Source organism: Myripristis murdjan, chromosome 9, assembly GCF_902150065.1.
Source record: "Myripristis murdjan chromosome 9, fMyrMur1.1, whole genome shotgun sequence".
Taxonomy (NCBI): domain Eukaryota; kingdom Metazoa; phylum Chordata; class Actinopteri; order Holocentriformes; family Holocentridae; genus Myripristis; species Myripristis murdjan.
Window position 1 is genome coordinate 31,918,458 of NC_043988.1, and position 15,984 is coordinate 31,934,441.

General features: G+C 42.3%; 1 protein-coding gene across 1 annotated transcript in view; it reads right to left on the bottom strand.

Moving 5' to 3' along the window:
* Positions 1-206: 206 nt before the first annotated feature.
* The window catches only part of LOC115364824 (uncharacterized), a 216,989-nt gene continuing 201,211 nt past the window's right edge, over positions 207-15,984 (bottom strand). Inside the window, exons 33-42 of the mRNA XM_030059449.1 lie at positions 10,671-10,759; positions 10,101-10,238; positions 8,508-8,631; positions 6,312-6,356; positions 5,745-5,819; positions 5,050-5,197; positions 4,744-4,800; positions 4,049-4,132; positions 3,760-3,919; positions 207-3,051 (exon numbers count right to left, since the gene is read on the bottom strand). Of these exons, the coding sequence (XP_029915309.1) occupies positions 2,769-3,051; positions 3,760-3,919; positions 4,049-4,132; positions 4,744-4,800; positions 5,050-5,197; positions 5,745-5,819; positions 6,312-6,356; positions 8,508-8,631; positions 10,101-10,238; positions 10,671-10,759 (1,203 nt within the window). The 3' untranslated portion in view covers positions 207-2,768. The remainder of the gene's footprint in view (positions 3,052-3,759; positions 3,920-4,048; positions 4,133-4,743; positions 4,801-5,049; positions 5,198-5,744; positions 5,820-6,311; positions 6,357-8,507; positions 8,632-10,100; positions 10,239-10,670; positions 10,760-15,984) is intronic.

Here is a 15,984-nt window from a genome sequence, read left to right on the forward strand (position 1 = left end):
AGTAACTTAACAGGATCTGTGCCTTGCTCAATAACACTGCCATATGACTTTTGCTGGGACTGAACCTGTAACCTCTTGAGTTGCAGGCTGCTTTCTGTAAGAGCCAGAAAACTTCAAATTTTGCTTGATAAGAAAATGTCCAGAGACCTCACCTGTAAGAAATGTCAGGCATATTTAAAGAGAAAAAAGAGGGAAATAAAACATAGTGATGATTCATAAATACTTTATATACAAAATATTGTTACAAGTATATTCAACATATGTCACATTAGAATAATGATAAGTACTTTACATATATCAACCCTCTTCATATTTGACAGTACATACATTAAAAAGTTCACAATTCTAGTTTAGTTTCATTGTGTACAATAAATACATGCTCTGGTCGTAGGCTTTTTTCTTTACAAACTTACAATTAATTTTAAACAGAGTGCAAAAGTTCACTTGCCAGTACAGCAGTAGCCATTGTAACATAAGTAAATAAATTTTAAAAAATCCCCCTCATGCACATATCCTGCAGACAAATCTTTCCTCAGCAGCAGAACCAAATTGTAAACCAAAACTCGGCTGTGCAGCAGACACAAAATAAACAATACGACGTCAACAATGGCTACATCTGTACCCCAACAACCCAAAATACATGAACAGAGCTTTAGTTGAACGTAGCTAGCTGAGCGCTTGCGTTCCTTGGCACGTGGTAAACAAACAAGAGTGCATTTCAACCCCGGTGCACGTTGGTGCAATACCACCGGACGGCTTGACTGCCTGTACTTTTTTTTTTTTTTTTTTTTTTTTTTTGTTTCAGCAAATGGCAACCAAGCAAAGTCCATCTCTGGGGATGGGCCTGAAGTATAAGACCAATCAGATGTTGAGAAAGATATGACGTGTGACAGATGCCGAAAAGAGCATTTAGGTTTTTAAATGTTTGTTCTGATGCGATGAAAAAATGAAAATGGTGTGGAAGTCTGTACCTTACTGTCTTAAATATTTCTGTATTATTTTACCCCTAAAAACCCGTAGTCAGGCTTTCAGCGACTTCCATTCATTGCAGGTCTTACAGGTGAACAGTCTTCACAGTCACAATTTCATGCTTGGCAAAAACAGAAAATTCAAAACTGTGATTCGGTAAAACACATTTAAGCGTTTCCTACAGCTGAAAAGAAAATTTCTTCAGATGTTCGATAGGCCACGGTCAAGTATTCAGATGCTTTAAGCTACTCTACCACACAATCCTCAGGATAGTTTGTGTCCTGCTCCCTTACAGGTCACGGTTTTAGACCCCCCATTCCCAAAAAAACCCTCTGCTTAAGAGTTTAGGATTCATTTAAAATGGATATGTGTTACATTAAAAGATTTCCCCGCTCCTACTCAGAGTTGTGATGAGCAGAATTAGCTAGCTGACTGTTTTTTAAGGCTGTGAAATCATGAGGATCGGGAAATGGAGAGCGTAATTCCCCAATTCATGCATTTTCACCACAAAACACCTCTATCCATTTTGGGGAAGTATCACTTGAAGTTCGCCAGAGAATATCTTTAATATCTGAGGGATTCGGTTCACATAAGTTTTTTTTGATATCTCATTTTGCAGCAAAACTCTTCATTCGTCTTTGTGACCGATATTCAGTGTTCATTTTTATGTAACATGAGGGAGATGGTGAATATCTGGTGTTCAACACTGCTGTGACAAGACATTCTCTTGTGTTTGTGTGTGTGTTTGTGTGTGTGTTTTGCATAAGACCCATGTTACTACATCTCTTATCAGTTACAAGGTGTCCGAGGCTCGTACAGTACAAGAACTGGGGGATTTCCTCCTCCCACTCACGCCTGTCTCGGTTCCTGTAATGATCATCGCTAAACAGTGACTGAATGAGATTGAGAAATCACTGGATTATCAGTGAAAAGAGCGGATTAAGGCTGAATTAGAGTCGAGTGGCTGCAAGTATGCGAGCCTGCATGGGGCGTGCGCATGCAGGTGTCAACATACTGCAGTTTTGTGTAGATACATAGAAATGACAGCACAGCACGAGATGGCAACAGGCTGCTGCTGGACGCGCTGAGGCAGATTTCAGCCGTGCATGCTGTGTGAAAGGATGAGATGTGACGGTGTTTTGCTCATTCTGAAACCAGAAGTGCTTCCTTTGCTCAACCACCCAACGTTTCTGTGACGCGCGGGATCACAGATCTGTTTGATGTGCATTTGAAACTTTGGAGAGCGGCACCTCGGCTGCTCTGCGAGCCTCTGTGAGCCACAGTCACCCCAAAACCCAAGTGTTGCAGCTTTGGTGTTGCCTTGTGTCTGTCTGCTCTGTTGGACAAGGGATGACTGACATGATGCATTTGTCCAAGTTTCACTGGTTACAAACCTAGAAGTCAAAGTAGATCGATTCAAGAGCTTGTTTTGTATCATAACTTGCAACCAAACCAGGAACGACGTCTAGTTTTGATTGTTACCCTCATATTGAAAACTTTAACTTTGCTTGAAGGTGATGATGATGGTGATGACATTCATATGGGTTTTCAATTGAAATTTTTCAAGAGAAATTTGATTCCAAATATCAGTCTATTTAACTTGCTTTGGGGCGACTAGCAGGTGAGAGTTTTGCCCTGACGCTCTGAATGTGGAGATCAAGGATGACGGCATACAGAGCAGACCAAGCTGTAAACAAGGCGAGAAACCCTCATCCTACCCTGATAAATGTCACTTTCACATCTTCAACAATCTATGAAATCATCTGTAAGACGGCTCGATGCCGAGTTGGGGCCCCTTCTCATCTGCCCTCCTCAGCGGGACGAGTCTCGGACTTTAGCTTGACGAACTCCTTGGCCACCTCGTCGGCAGGCCGCTGCGACAGGATGCGCATCACCGTCATGCCGGTCTCGTCGGTGCGGATGCTCGGCCCCAGCGGGCACCAGCAAACGCAGCTCTTGCGCTCAGCGACGTCTCGGAGCTGAATCACGGCCGTGCCCACCACCCGGTCCGCCCGGCCGAAACAGTAATCCTTCACCGTCAGCTGGAGCTCGTAGCAATCTGGGGATTCCTTACCCAGGACACTGAGAGGAGAGGCGGGAGGTAAGGAGGCAAGAAGGATGAGGAGAGAGAAGAGAAGAGATACAGGATGAAGGCAGAGAAGAGCAGAGAGAAAGGCAAAGGGAGAGAGTCAGTGATGACAAGACAACACTAAACAAGTTTCCAATAAATGATATGGTCCTCCTTTGGGCCAGTTAGTAAAATATCCTGTATCCTCAGTTTTGACCTGTAGCTGCAGTGGTCCTACTTGCATTTAATCAGTGCAAAATGATTATGAGATGCGCCATTTTCAACCAAATTTGATCAGTGGTGTTTAAGATATTGTATGTGATACATAAACACGCAAATGATGCAGGCATGCCCCTTTTGAGCCAATTAGGGTCATTTTAAAAACATCAGTTCCCCAAGTTTACTCAACTCAATCAGGGTTGACTGTGATACTCTGCAACATACCAATGCAAGAACAAATGAATGCAAGAATTAAGGCATTAAAAAGGAAGGGGTGCTACAAAGTGCCTCTGACCTGATTTTGTCATTGCAGACAAAAAGGGTTAACAGGAGCAGGAGACAGAAAACGAACAAGAAAAGCACGAGAGAAAAGAAAGAGAAGATGAGGCCTGAAAAATGACAGAATGCCCTGCTGTTTCATCTCAACTGCAAGCGATTCAAGCTCACTTTGTAGGTTTTAGGTGTTCAAATTTCAAAGTAAAGGTGTGCGGTGAGCTACGTACAACTGGAAGGCCTCGTTGAACTTGGCGGTCCAGCTGTTGTTCTTGGACTTGGTGGCGAATTTTCGCTTCTTGTCGGCCAGGAAGGGGCCGATCATGGCGACCTCCACGAAGGGCCGGAACATTCCCGACGTCTGCCACTTCATGTCGTTCACGGCGATGACTGCAGGGAACAAAGAGGGTGAGCGGGGAACAGATGCAAATAAGAATCGAAGACAAGAATCAAACAAGAAGAGTGACAAAGTTGATATGATCAGCTGTGTTACTGTGTGTTTTGGGCGCCGTGACTCACCTCTGACGTTGACCTTGCGTTCCTTCCCCAGGGCCATGTCAATCTGGACCATGGCCTCTCCGATGGGCTTGTCTATCCCTGAGCCTGCAGGATGCAATTCACCATACAGAACCACGCCTTAACACTCACATCACGGTGTGATCGAGCAAGTGTTATGTGAACAGTCATGCACATTTGCAGAGCTGAATATATTTCTGTGCAGGTACGTTCATTCTGTCAGTCTAATGATATTTAAAGGTCAATAACGTGGATTTAATACAAGATTTTTCACCCTGAGCTGAAAATCTGCTCTTACCAATCGTTTCCTTGTGCTTTATGTGATCTTTTTTTCTGTGTATCTTATCTCATGTCATATTTCTTTAATAATTTCTTTAAATAAAGGTTCTTGAGTCTGGAACCAGGCTATCTTGAATCTAAATTGGATCTTATAATTCATTCTGAAAAGTAAGAGGACTTCAAACAACCTTTTTACAACAATGCAGGGGAACCCCAGAATGTTCCCTGAGGAACTCCTTCATAAGAGGCTCCTGAGCCTAAACGCTACTTATATGAACCTCTATGGGAAACACACAATCACCAATGACACCTTTTACTTCTAGTTTTATGTTGAGGAGCCCTAAGGTGGTGGAGAACCCCAAGTTTTTGGAGCGTGGGAACCCTCCCAATCTGTAGTGGGACAGTGTGAGCTGACGTACCTCGGTCAGGGCGAACCTTCTCATTGGGGGTGATTCTGATGCCCATCCCATCATGCACTGTGAGAAAAGGAAGAGCAGGAAGATAAGAGACAAAACTTCTTCTAGAGAACTACGCTGATCCAGTGCACTTTCAGAATCGATTTTAATTGATTCAGTGGGTTTACATTAATCACATCGACCTTGAGTCAGCGCGTCTGTGTTTACACCTTCACCTCCTTGGAAGACTGACAAGCCTCTATACTCGCTATGTGTGAGTGTGTGTGTGTGTGTGTGTGTGTGTGTGTGTGTGTGTGTGTGTGTTTTAACCTTGGGAGTGCTGTGTGGTGACGAAGGTCTTGATGAGAGCGTCGGTGCTCTGGGAGTAGAGGGAGAGTGCGTATTTCAGTGAAGCCAGTTCAGGACTTTTCTCCACGAAGGCTCTCTTTAGCCCGTTTCCACCTGCATGGAAATATTGCTGAAAGACAAGACAGGAGCCGTGATGAAGACCAGACAACATGGATGAGTATTAACACAGTGTGAAAAAGTTTTCTGATTTATCACTGAATGTGCTTTGTGCGACCTTGCATACCTAGTCACTTTTGGTTTCCAGACTGGATAAAGTGAATACATTTTCCTGTTTCATTCTATTGAATAAATACTTCTCACTTTATAATAGGATTTTTCAAATTTTCTTTTTCAAATTCAAGTGAGGGTTCAAGTCAGGGGATGTTGTCCTATTTCGTTTGTTTTCAATACGTGGGCCTGTAAAGCCCTTTATGACTGTAATCACTAGTTTAGGGAACCTTTTTTTTTCATATGTAATATCCTAAAAAAAAAACGTAAATCTACGTAAATCTATATTTTTGTTAAGAAGCTGTATGTAAAAGTGCCTGTTAAAGTTGGCATGAAAACATATTAATTATTTATAGGTGTATAGGTATAAGTGGATTTGATCTGAGATGTGGGCGGGATACTCTCTCAGGTGTGTGTTTGTGTGTGTGTGTGTGTGTATCCCCACTGACCTTGATAGTTTCCAGTCCTGCGTCGATGATCATGCACTGTTTGGGCGTCAGAGTTTTGGCTTCACCTCCTCCTCCCTGCAGCAACCAGGACCAACAAACAGACACACATCAGACTCGTGTTCGCCAAAACACAACACTCGTGGTTAATTTTCTGAGCCTGGCTTAAATCACGAGGAGCTGGTGTTTACTGTCTTAGTGGCACTAACTTCATTTTTGGACTGTAATAAGGTAAAGCCACTGGTCCCTTGATCAGTACAGATCTAAAGCTGACAGCACAGAGCAGTTCAATCCACACATTATTAGTTTTCTGTGTTTGGTTGTGGTTTGGTTTTCTAAAGTGTATAAAAAAGACACCATTAATCCTGAAAATCATGAAAAATGTCTTTTGCTGTCAGAGTATCTCAAACAAAGCTGTTTGGGGCTTAAATGCCTTGCTCAAGGGCACCGGCAGTGACTACCAAGGAGAGAGAGAGAGAGAGAGTATTCTTCATGCACTTTCCCTAGCCAGTGTGGGATTCAAACTAGCAACCTTGCAATGACAAACTCCCATGTCCAAGGTTGTTTTACCTTGAGATTAGACAGGCCTTTAGCAGCAGTGAGGAGCTGGGCACCCTGCAGAGAGAGAGAGGGAGAGAGAGAGAGAGAGAGAGAGAGAAAGAGAGAGAGAGAGAATTGAAAAGTGAATTGAATTGAACTGAAGTTGCATTGAGGGAGACATGGAGGGGGGATTTATCCCCATAAATCTGTTGAACCAAAACCAAAGTGCCGTACCTCAGGGATGAGACATGTATCACCTCTTTCAGCATGAGCTTTATGTCATAATTCCACGAGCTGCTGCATGTGAAACATTTCCGAATGTGACTGCACTCCAAAACATCCATAGTTTTTCCTGAACGGTCACTTCACATGAAGGATTCATGTGAAGTGACCGTTCAGGAAAAACTATGGATGTTTTGGAGTGCAATGCATTAAAAAAAATCATTTAACCGTCCTTCGTCATTTCTAAATTACACTTTATGGTGTCAAAGGTAGCTTGAAGAGGCCTAATGTAAAGGAACAGGCATGTTTTTTATGGGATTATTTCAGCTGTCAGGTGATGGACTGCAGGCGCACAATAACATGACTGCTATGAAAATTCCTGACTGAAATACGGATAAAACTCTGATCAAACTCCATCGTGTTTACTGTGAGGGATTATCTCGCTCTCTGGAAGTTGTTTGTTATACTGTGTGAAGATAAATGGCAACGGATGACCTTATTTGAGGGAGGAAAACAAGTTGTGATATGTCCAACTGTTCATATAAACAGTAAAAAACACTGATATTAACCATTAAAGACCAGCAGCATTAAGAGTATTAGAGTCAGAGTCACACTGCTGTAATGATATGGGGCATAAAAGGAAATTCTAGGAAATTCCACGAGCTGCTGCATGTGAAACATTTCCGAATGTGACTGCACTCCAAAACATCCATAGTTTTTCCTGAACGGTCACTTCACATGAATCCTAAAAGTGCCAATAATCAGCACTTTCTGGAGTCGCCACGGAGACGACTGGTTTACTGAGCAGTTTGTTAAAGGTCACCTTGGAGCGGCACCTCAGAGACGACTAGAAGGTGGACACACGACCCGAGCGCGATGGGTAACCATGGTAACAACAATTGACAGGGTGACACAAACTTCAGCCTACATTAACTGCGACGGACTTTGGTCAGATTCGGACATAAAAAAAAAACAAAAAACAAATTTTTGATCTGTCCCGAGCTGAACTCTAGAGACAGAAAAAGGCTCACAAAGAAAGGAGAGTTTGTTTCAGGTGTGTCTGAAGCAGTTTCTTCAGGCTCTGGAAATTTTACTCCTTCAGCACGATCTGAAATCAGATGTGAAATCCTGTCCAATAAACAATTTACTTATGAGTTCATATGTTTTCTTCTGTAATAATGTAATTAGACACTGTGACCCTAAATGAACCAAACACCAAACTATTCCAGTATGGTTTGGTGTCATCACATCATAAAAATCAAAATTAAACACCAGAGCATCACAAGCTTATGTAAAGACCATGTAATTACTCTTGACTTTAATTCTTATTTTTGATTTAAGTTATTTGGAGACTTGTTGCTATATCCAAGCATATTCAAAAACAAGACTCTTTGACTTGTACAAAATACAATCAGTCTTGTTATTACAGTTTTGTTCCCCTAAATCTTTCTTGTCTTTTTTTTTTTTTTTTTTTTTTTTTTTTATCCCTTTAATGTTCAGTTTGTTTAATTGTAAAGCACAGGGTATTGAATTGTCTTGCAAAACATTGCTATATATAAAATTTGACTGATTCACTTGGAGATATTTATTAAGATTTGGAGTTATTTATTGATTGTTTTTTACTTACTGTATTGTTTTCACTCACTGTTTGTTTTAGTTATTTCTCTTTTTTATTCTTTCTATTGAAAGCTACTGTTAATGGAAGCGCACACAATTTCGTTATGCTTTTGGTATAATGACAATAAAGATTTCTGATTTTTTGATTTTTTTTTTCTGATAAAGGGAGATGCTGACATCCACCACTAGAGGGCGACACATCACCAGTGGTAGTCTTACTGGGTCTCTCCTCTTGATGGACTGGAAGGGTGTTAAGGAAGAGTGTAAATCATAAACACACACAGCATCATGCACTCAACTAAAATACACCTGCCGTGTGTGTGTGTACGTATGATGAGTGTGTGTGTGTGTGTGTGTGTGTGTGTGTGTGTGTGTGTGTGTGTGTACCAGGCTGTCGTTGCTCTGAGGCAGGACGATGGTCTTCTCCAGGCTGCTGAGGACGATCTTCCACAAATCCTTCAGGATCCTCTTCAGCACCGTCTTCTCACAGATGTCAGCGAAGATACTGAGACTACACACACACGCACACACACACGCACACACGCACACACACACACACACACACACACACACACACACACAGAGCAAAAATGTCAGCTGAAATTGATTAAGTGACACTTTTGTTTGGGCCAAAGCACCAGCACTGCACAGTCACAGTCTCTGCAGTCTGTCATTGCACTACCATACACAGTGAAACATGAACTCTGATAACACAAACTGGCTTACTGCAAAGGCAACATCTGTGCTTTCCTGCATCATTAACTGGTGTAAAAAAAAAAAAAAAAAAACCTACAATGTGAATGGGAAACATCTCACTGCTGAACTGCTGCTGCTCCATTTGCAAGATTCACTTTATAACCAACAGGAAGAACGACATGTGGTTTGATAGCCAGTGTTACAGAGCTACAATGATTAGATTTCAACCCGTCTTTTCTTTGCATCTTTATTGTGGAAATGTTTGGTGCAGAAAAAAAGATCGCAGAAAATGAATGGATGGACGTTTGGTGCAATGAAGACTCCTCTCAACAGTCTCTGCAGGAGTGGAGAAGCATCGGCTGCTGACAATCAAGTGAGAAAAATGCCAGCGTGTGTGTTGTATTCAAACAGCGACTCCAACGTCCCTTCCTTTCCTTTAGGCTCGACTGACAAAAAATGCACAAAAATCATGCAATTTGATGGTTAAGCCTACATGGTTCTCGTCATTTTCCCGACTCACTTGTAAATGATGTGCTTTTTCTATATTTTTCGGTACACTGCAAAAACGCAAAATCTTACCAAGATTATTTGTCATATTTCAAGTCAAAAATGGCTTATTTCTAGTCAACATATCTCATTACACTTAAAATAAGACATGATCACCTCAGAAGTAAATTGTTTTTAGACAATTTTCACTTGTTTCAAGTAAAAATTCACTTGAAACAAGTGAAAATTTGCTTGTTTCATTGGCAAAATTTGCCAGTGGAAAAAGTGAAAATTCACTTGAAATAAGTGAAAATTTTACCAATGAAACAAGCAAATTTTAACTTTTTTCAAGCAAATTTTCAATTGAAACAAGAGACAATTGTCTAAAAACAAGTTACTTCTGAGGTGATCATGTCTTATTTTAAGTGTAATGAGATATTTTGACTAGTAATAAGACATTTTTGACTTGAAATAAGACAAATAATCTTGGTAAGATTTTGAGTTTTTGCAGTGTAAAACTGCCAATGGGGACCCTCAACAGGTTGGTTGCATGACGTTTATGGTGATTTATGGAGTCTAGTTAGTATAGTTCTCATTAACAAATTACCATGTTTTTAAATCTGTTGTGACATATTTTCAGCCTCCAGACTCCTCCCCATAAACAATCTAACAATCAAACAAAAATCATCATTTGGTGTTCATGGTTCTTTAATTCCTTCCCAGTTCTGTTCCTGCTTGGAGCCCCAAAACAGCGCCTGGCGAGTCCGTCTGTTTTTTTTTTTTTTTTTTCCAACGTACTTGCCGTCCAGGAACTCCATGAGGGGCCGCAGCATGGCGTCGGCGTCCGCCTCGGCGGTGTTGCGGTTGGGCGGGCCTTTGATCTGGTAGAGGATCTCAGCCATCTGACGCATGCAGCCGTTTATACGAGTCTGGAAGCTGGACGGAGAGAGGAGACACAGTGCGAGTCTGTGAGATCAAGCACGCAACACAAGGCACATATTTGGCTCACTTTATAGCTGCAAAGAAGTTATGTTTTTAATTATGTTTTCCATTAATAAATTACTCATTCAGTCAATAAAATGTCAAGCATAAAGGAAAAGCACGGGCGCCGTATATGGGGGAAAAGTTAGGAAAAGTCCAAGGGCCCTTGCCTGACAGGGGCCCCACAAAATAGGTAAAAACTAATATAAATCATCGAGTAAATATACATTTTTTTTTTTTTTCATGGGGCCCAAAATTCCTGGTGGCGCCCCTGAGGAAAAGTTTCGTAGGGAGTCAGCAGAGCCAAAAAAAAAAGTATTAAGTTTGTCTGTTATCTACATTATCACTGCTCAATTTTCTGTTGTTGCTTATGTGAAGTGTTTTTACCTTTTCCCAAACATGGCGCTGAAATTGTCCAGGATGGTGTTGAGCTTCACCTGCAGCTCATTGAGAATGTCAGCCGCCTCTGTGTCCAGCTACACACACACACACACACACACACACACACACGAACCAGAAGAGAAAGAGGATACCAGGTTATTTTAAGCCCTTATAATCACTTTACACCCACTTTTGTGCTGCTCTAACGGTCCTATTTCATAACTGTGTTTAAAGTGAGGTGACTCCGTTCTGCTTCCTTGTATCTCTGATGCCTGGCTCATCGCTGCTCTCCAGCGCGGTCAGCTGACAGGTGCATGAGTAATACAAGTATGACACACTGTTTCTACTCATGCAACGGTGCATTTGTAAATGAAATCGAAGGCTGTTTTCTCTTGTGTTTCTGAGAGCTGTGCATGACGATTTCAGGGAAGAAACTGCAACTCAATTCATTATTCATCATCTCATCTCGGGATTTTCAGGCAGAACTGCACACACACTTTGCAGCAAAATAAACATGAACGTGACGCGCGGGTAAAATTAAGAGAGAGACGGATTTGTCTCCCTCTTGTGGCAGGAAATGAAACCTCGCTTCTGTGTTGCTTCACGTGCAAACAAAAAAACAGGAGGCAACAAAACTTTGAGAGACATGATCCAACCACCAGATGAGATAATTAATCACGCCACAATTTCAATTATACAACTCCAGCAGACATCGTGAAGCGTGGTTGGTTGTAAAACGTGGCACTAAAGGTCAATCATGCGCCGATGTGGAAATGTCGCCGCAGACACGAGCTTCGCAGCGTTCGCGATAACGAGAAACGCAGGGAGTTTTATCAGCCTTAATCACCGTTGTGTGATCTTGTTTGATAATTCTGAATATAACAAATGTTTATTTATTTCTGTGTAAAAGGTCAGTACTGCGGCTTTAAAAGTGAACCACGGCTGAATGTGATTTAGTGGAGTGGTGCTGGCTGGAGTCTGCAAGGCCTCGCAGAATCAAGCGGAAAGCATTCAGCTTCATCGCGCTCTCAATCCAATCTATCATTGATGCTATTTAGAGCCCGGAGAGTGTGTGTGTGTGTGGGAACCTGATGGCACACAACAAGGCGAAAAGTGTGTACAGTACTGGAAAAAATATAGACTGGGGAGATGAGTAACATACATACAGTGTGTGTGTGTGTGTGTCTTGATGAGAGCGTCAGCGCTATGGGAGTTGAGAGAGAGGACATGAGGAAAGCCGCAGTGTGCACGTTAATTTAGCAGTGGGTAACATGTCAGGGCTTAAGTGTGTGTGTGTGTTTGTGCATACATTATGTATCAGTCAATAATACAAGTGTGTGTGTGTGCATCAGCGTGACACATCATGAAACTAAGCCTGTCTAAAACGCAGGTTGCCAAAATGTGGCTTTTTAGCTGAGATGAGCTTGCAGATGAACCAGGCGACAAGCTCGTCTCTGCCTCTTCAAAGCCTCTCAGCGTCTGAAAGCAGCGCCTCAAGTTACAAAGGACACGCCACTTCCTGCACCTCCAGCAGGCCTTTCAAAACACGCCACACGGGGCGTTTACACACAAACTACAAGTCGTTTCACAGCAGGAGGCCGTCACTTTTCTCTCTTTGCCCCTCTCCCCCCGCCCATCAGTACATCACTGGAGTGCAGAGAGTTGCATTAAGTGAACATAATAAGCTAACAGTAATAAGCTAGGTGAATGCATCCCAGAAGGGCGAGCTGATGCTGAAAGTAGAAATAGAGAGGAAGTTAATAAAAAAGAGGCGCTTGAGAATTAGCTCACCAGTGCTCAGTGCTGATTTATGCTCGAGACAAAGAACCCGGGCTCATTTCTGATCAACTAATCAACTGAGCGCATCAGTCACCCCTATTTTTTTTTTTTTTTAAGCTAACAATAATAATAATAACATGATGATTTGAGCTCTCATTCCCCTGCTCACTACTAACTACTCTAATTGTTGACGCAAAACCAGGTCTGAATAATCTAAAATGTTGCTGTCATTCATTTGCTATCTTCTTGAGTCTGTCACTGTATTTGCATGGACTTGAGTATTGATTATCCCAGTTATGATCAGGTTTTGAAAGCATTCCCTTTTTGTGTTTGCGCATGTAAACAAAACAATATCCTGATTTCAGAAACCTGCATAAGCCCTTATCCCGACTTTGAGAAACCCGATTATGCCCGCTGGAGTACTCTGAAATAAACCAGGATCCATCTTATTCCAGTATCTGTCCGCTGTAGATTTCCTGCGCAGGAGTGGAAACACAAGCAATGGCAGCAACGAGGGCATCTCACCTCTGGAGCGATGAAGAAACTGAGTTTTGTCTTTTCGGTGATGAAAGAATTAAACATACTTTGCAGTTTAGATGGGAGACAGCATCGTTTCTCAACACGCCATGTCCCGAATATGATCAAAACTGGGACAAGCCTCATAACTGGGATACTGAAGTCCATGTAAACGCAGTCAGTGACCCCATGGAGAACCTTGGAGACATTTGGCCCGTTGGTAGATGCTGGATATCGATGTAAAAACACATCGTTCCCCAAAGATTGATCAGATCTGAGATGCTGAATGTGATGTTTAAGCTCCTGTTGGCCTGGTGGTGGCGCTGTGGTGTGCCAATCAGGTTTATATTCAAAATGTGGGATCCCGCTGTCAAGATACATCATCAACCGAAGTTTTGTCCGAAACAGAACAGCAGGGGCTCAGAACTCACAAAGGATGGATGAACAGATGGATGGACGGAGGCAAACCCCCTGTCCCTTCCCTGATCTTCAATTGTAGGGGACAAAAAATGAGTTTTGATATTTTGGCTTCCACCTTAAGAGAACAGGTGGTTGTCAAGCGATCAAGGGGGTTTCTGGTTCAGTTCCTGGCTCCTCTTGGTAGTGCAATAGTGTCACTGAGCAAGACACTGAAACCCAAACCCTCCTGGATGTGAATGGGTCAAAGCGAGGCATGTAAAGCGCTTTGAGGAGTCAGTACACTAGGGAAATGCTTTATAAATACAAATTATTTGACCTTTTGTAATCCAGAAAACAGATCCTTAAAAGTTCAAGACTGGGCTTAAAATCTTCTCAGAATATCTCAAAAATGGAAAGAGGCAAATCAAACTTCTGAGCGTTGATATTTTCACTCCTGGGTGGGCGTCTCTTGCATCTTCAACTGGACTTGACCCAAAGGAGAGACTCCAGCACTTGGATTAAACACAGGCGGTTTATTGAAGGTGAGAGGCTAACATTTCAATGCTTTTTGTCTACATTAGACTAAATCCAATCTGGTCTTTTCCCCTGGGTCAAGTCTTCGAGAAGCTGCCCAGAGACTCACACCCGTATTTTACATCCTTCTGTTCTGTGCAAGTTGGCGGCCGTTCCATTAGAACCAATTTCTCACCAGCTGCTTGTTGCTGCACCGTTCATGCTGAAGATTTCCTCGAGGGATTTTTCCCTGGGTTGCACTCAGACCCAAGAAAATAAATCATCTAAACACAAATGAATGAGAGCAACATCTCGGGGCTGTTTGGGCCGGTGTTGGGCATCATGCATTACAAAAAGACGTGTTAGAGTACTGACATCATTTTTTTAATGGTAACTAGCAACCAAACATGTTATTTTTTCAATTCAAGTAATCAGTTATTGAGTTACATTTTGAAATAAGCAAGCTCATACTTTACATTATTATTTATCCTGATTCTGTTTGTGGCGCAAAAACAAAAATTCAATCTCCTATCGTTGTTTCTGCCATGTAGTAAAGGAGATATGGAGTCTGTCATTCCTGTTCTCACCCTGCAGAGGTGATTATTGGTTGTGCACAGCTTTGCAATAAATGGACTACACCGTCAAGAAGACATGTGGAGCAAGAATAATCATTGCATTGCATTGAAATGTATGGCAAAGGACGTTGATTTTTAAAGCACGGAAAGACAAAACCTCTCTCAATAGACAGTGCTAGTGTGTAGTGAGTTCCTTTTAATGGCAGTAATGTGGGAATATAATAAGTTGCAACCTGAAACTGCATGAAAAGCATGCCTGACCTCAAGTGCAGTCCAGAGTGCATGGCGTCCATAAGGCAACACAAAGCGAGCCGCTGCAAACTGTGAAACTGTGTCATTAGACAGATTGTGTAGTGAAAGGTGTGGGCAACCTGCCACGCCATAGAGCTGGACTAACGGAGCGCCGTGACTTTCAGGTGACACCCCGCTCTGAGCCGTCTGCATTTTAAATTAGTGGTGACGTCTGGACTGCTGAATAAACAAACGACCAAACACCGAGTCGGTTTTGTCTTGTTCATGCATGCTCTGCTCAGATCATTTGTCTTGTTTGTGGTTTACAGTCGTCCCTCGCTGTAACGCGGTTCACCTTTCGCGGCCTCGCAGTTTCGTGGATTTTTTTTAGTGCAATTTTGCATGCTTTTTTTTTTTTTTTTTTTTTTTACTGGACCTATTTTTCTACAAAGGTTTGAACTTTGAGTGTTTAAACAAGAGAGAAAAATGAGAAAATGTTAATGCTTGTCTGAGAAAAGTGTATAAAGTGTGTAGTGAGGGGTTTTACAGCCTTAAAACATCTATAATAATTGTAAAAAAATAAAGCTGACTACTTCGCGGATTTCGCCCATTGCGGGTTATTTTTAGAACGTAACTCCCGCGATTAACGAGGGACCACTGTATTAGCATTTATATCATGTTGTCACGCAAGTCAGCATGTCTTTTACAGTGGTGACTGTGTGTTTTTGTGGGTGACCTTGTAGCTCCACCTTGTAGCTCAAGTACATGATTTCCGACCTCCCACATACGACCGTGAGCAAATACAGTATCAAATCTTATCGCCTTGCACTGTGTATGCTACGCTGTGAGCATGAACTGCTGGGGCCAACAATGTACAGGGACGGTCCATCGGTCTGAAGGCTCATCTAACAGTCTGAAAAACGTCCCATGGGACTGAAATCCCATTAATCCGATGGCCAGTTCTTCCGAAAACAAACGCCAGTTATTCCGAAACCCCAATAGTCTGAAAAATATCTGCGCCATGCATTTGGTTAAGGTTCAAACGGGGATTTTCTCAGGTTGAGGGTAGGATAAACAGACTGTATGCGGTCACTGGACTCCGGAGTGTGTATTTCCAAGCAATGGGCGCTTGTTTTTGGGATAACGGCCCATTGGACTAATAGGCTTTGGGTCCAATGGGACGTTTTTGGAATAATGGGCCGTCAGACCGATGGCCTGGCAGCCGATCTCCTGGGAACACCTGTAAGATTTTGATCTGAGTTCTCATCATTTAACAGGTTAAGCGAGCGCTGGGCCAACCTCCCCTA